A 3551-nucleotide genomic window follows, 5' to 3' on the forward strand; every position below is an offset into this window, starting at 1 on the left:
CTGAAGGATATTGGATGGTTACCAGTGCCGTCTGAGCGGTAAATTTAACTGTACTTTTATATATGTCATTTAGGGTATTTTGGATCATACCCAATTTAGTTTTACCTGCTCCGGTCTGAGAGATATATTGTGGGTATTTGAGCCAGGAGAAACTACCATTATATTTGTATTATAGTAACTCTGTTGGGAATAATTTGTCAAATTTACCTGTTCAAGTTGATTTATTTTTAAGAAAGCATTCAGGGTTCTGCATGGTAGTGAGTAGCTCCACTATAAGCTTCAAACTACTCCTCTATTCTGTCACGATGGGTGTGTGGACCCACTGGGCCGTATCGGGATAGCAGCTGGCCAAACAGGATACCAAGGCAAAGTCAATAGTTTGAATAAAGGTACCTGTGGCAACGCAGACAGTAGCAATGGCAGGCTTGGATGGGACCTTGGCAGCAGGCAGACACCGGGCGCAATGAAATACAGCAGGTGTAGTATACGACACAACACGACTCCAACACTCTACGGCACAGGAACAAGGTAGCACGGGATACAGGTAGCAGGAACGGGAACACTGGGAACTGGAAAACACTAAGGGACCATTTGCAAAGACTAATACGGGTAAACACAACAACGCTCAGGCAATGAAGGAAGGGGTAGGACCCTTCTTATAGTCCAGGGTGATCATGGGAGCAATCAGTCAATCTAAAACATGTGTGTGCTCTGGCCCATTAAGGCCGGGAATGAGCTCGAGCGTGCAGCCTAGTGGTCACTGCAGGACAGATCAATACTGTATGTGAATTAATTTAGTCACAGCCATTTGTAAGATGTTTATTAAGTGCATGGATGTTGTTAATATCACACAGATGGTAAAATTGGCTTATCGATAAGTTATTAGTAGATGAGCTGTCCAGATGATGTGGACTCTAAGATCTAGGAGTTTGTACAGTAGATGATGGTGAAGACTATGACGATGATGTTGATGTTCGTCCTTTTAATTTTAAGTTCTGGACAGTAAGATGGTTGCTGTAAGAAGACACACTGACGTCTCCAGATCAGTATCTAAAAATGTTGCACTTGAAAATCCATCAAGTGTGAATGCTCGTTCATCTGCTGATCGTATCAATTTAAATGTGTAAATATATTATCGTTGACGGCAGCACATATCCTCGTGCAAAAAGGGAGACACGCTGCCGACATGATGATAACGTATGGGGACGAGCTATCGGAGTAACGATCGCTTGTCCCCAAACTAATTCCTTGTGAATATAGCAAACGAGCGCCGATCAATGAGCTGTCTCTCATTGATCGGCGCTCGTTGCACCAGCCAAACTTGGCCGTTGTAAAAGTACCTTAAGTGGTTAACTTACATTTTAAAGGCTCCTGAGAACACAAGAGTTTGTCCATTCAAGTGGAGTTACCAGGTATGATAACCGCTTCAATATTATCATTTAATATTTTCAATAATAGTATTTCTTACACCTTTTAGGAAAATAAGTATGTTTGGTCATTATTGCTCCCTTTTATTTATTCTTCTTTGTCCCATATTTTAGGGCTTCAATCACCCAACATGAGGGGCCATTTATCAAAACAAGGTGCCTCTCTAGTGATTCTCATCGTGGTCATTGTCTCGTACTTGTATCATGTTAACAGAGGTCTTGTAATGACTTTACCCAGAATTAAAAATGGTAAACAATCGAGAAACGTTTCATCAGATACAGTAATGTGGACTGCACATCCCAGCGCACGTTTAGGAAACAAGATCGGAGAATATGCAGTGCTCTATGCCCTGGCAAAGCTCAATGGCCATCAAGCCTATGTTTTACCTCAGATGCAGCTTGAGCTTGGGACGATATTTAAGATATCATTGCCTGTTATCCCCCAGGAACTCGCTGATTCAATCAAATGGAAGGAATACCAATTACAAGATTGGATGTCCCCAGAATATTTAAACATCTCTGGACAATACGTGAAACTTTTTGGTACTCCATGTTCGTGGACCTTCTATCATCACATAAGAGAAGAGATTCTACGAGAATTCACTTTTCATGATAGTATCAAAAAAGAGGCAAATTTATACTTAGAAAAATTGAAAGGGACCAGGGTTAATGTGACTTATATTGGGGTCCATGTTCGTAGAGGAGATTATGTAGATGTCATGCCAAAAAAAAGGAAAGGAGTAGTAGCGGACAAAAATTACATGCAACAAGCCATGGAGTATTTCAGACGAAAGTATGACAACCCTCTCTTTGTGGTGACCAGTAATGGTATGGATTGGTGTAAGAAAAATATTAATAATTCACTAGGGGATGTCTACTTTGGGGGAGATGGCAAAGAAGGGTCTCCTGCTCGTGATTTTGCCCTCTTGGCACATTGTAACCACACTATCATGACCATTGGGACATTCGGATACTGGGCTGCGTATTTGGCTGGAGGTGAAACAATCTACCTTACAAACTTCACACTGCCAGATTCACCTTATCTTAAAATTTTTAAGTATTCAGCTGCTTTTCTTCCAGAATGGATTGGAATTTCTGCAGATCTTTCTCCACTTTTGGAAAAACGAGGCACTGCATTGTGAAATGTCATAATATTTAACCATAAAAAATTATGGAACATCTCCAAAAAATATATAAGAAGCTGCCTACACATCCTACCATGACTTTAGAACACCAATGGGTCTTTCGGAGAGGACTGAGACCTCGGCCTACCTTTCCAAGCAGCTGCAACGTGCTCACCATACAAGCTGCAATCCTTTGTGAGCAATTGGGACTCCAAATCTCCCCAACACCTGAGGAGGGTCCTCTAAGCCTACATAGTCGCCGACCTGGTTCACAACTCCGCAGGCTCAAGGGATTGGAAGTCTCCAGCATTTAACTCAGGCCTACCTAATCCTTTCTGACTCCAGTCTGAGGAAATTTTCCTTGTGTTAGTTTGACACTCTACCATAACCCCCTTGGGAACTGATGGCTACCACCCACTGCCCAAATCTTGATTTCCATTGAGTCTAGGACGGCCGCCAATCTTTCTCATCACCTGAAGACTTTGCAGGCATTCTCTAAGCAGTCCCTACAGCAGTATTTAGGCTTCAATATCCGCTTACTGTTAGAGGGACCTCATGGAGCAGAATGGCCACGGATATTTTAATTTCACTACCTGTTACAGGAGACTCGAAGGCTGAGGTTGTTCTAACTATATGGCACTCTACACATCACATTACTTATCAGGGACTAATTTGAGATATTTCTTATGCCACTCGATGTATTGCTGGTTTCAAATCTGCTGTTACTAAACATGTATGTATGGACCCCGGCTTCCAGATACAACTTACTGTCTCATTTGGTATTTTTCCCTGTATATCTAGTAAGACTATGATCAACACAGTGAGAGGAGGTAACCGGTTAGCCCTTTTTACTGATACTTGTCTTTTTGTATAGCAAGACTTTCGCCAGTTTCCCTCTCTATCTCACTCAGTGATGATTGCCTATGTAAGTATTATTTGACCCTATGCGTTTCCATTTTGCTCAATTTCATCATGGGTCATTTAGGCAATGAGTATTTAA

General features: G+C 41.7%; 1 protein-coding gene across 1 annotated transcript; it reads left to right on the forward strand.

The window, feature by feature from the left end:
* The first annotated feature begins 1558 nt into the window (after window positions 1-1558).
* Window positions 1559-2836, forward strand: LOC142661539 (galactoside alpha-(1,2)-fucosyltransferase 2-like). The gene has a single exon (XM_075838954.1). It carries the CDS (start codon window positions 1559-1561, stop codon window positions 2567-2569), a length of 1011 nt encoding a protein of 336 aa, XP_075695069.1. The 3' UTR covers window positions 2570-2836.
* The last annotated feature ends 715 nt before the right edge of the window (window positions 2837-3551 follow it).

This window comes from Rhinoderma darwinii, chromosome 10, assembly GCF_050947455.1.
Source record: "Rhinoderma darwinii isolate aRhiDar2 chromosome 10, aRhiDar2.hap1, whole genome shotgun sequence".
NCBI classification, from domain to species: Eukaryota; Metazoa; Chordata; class Amphibia; order Anura; family Rhinodermatidae; genus Rhinoderma; species Rhinoderma darwinii.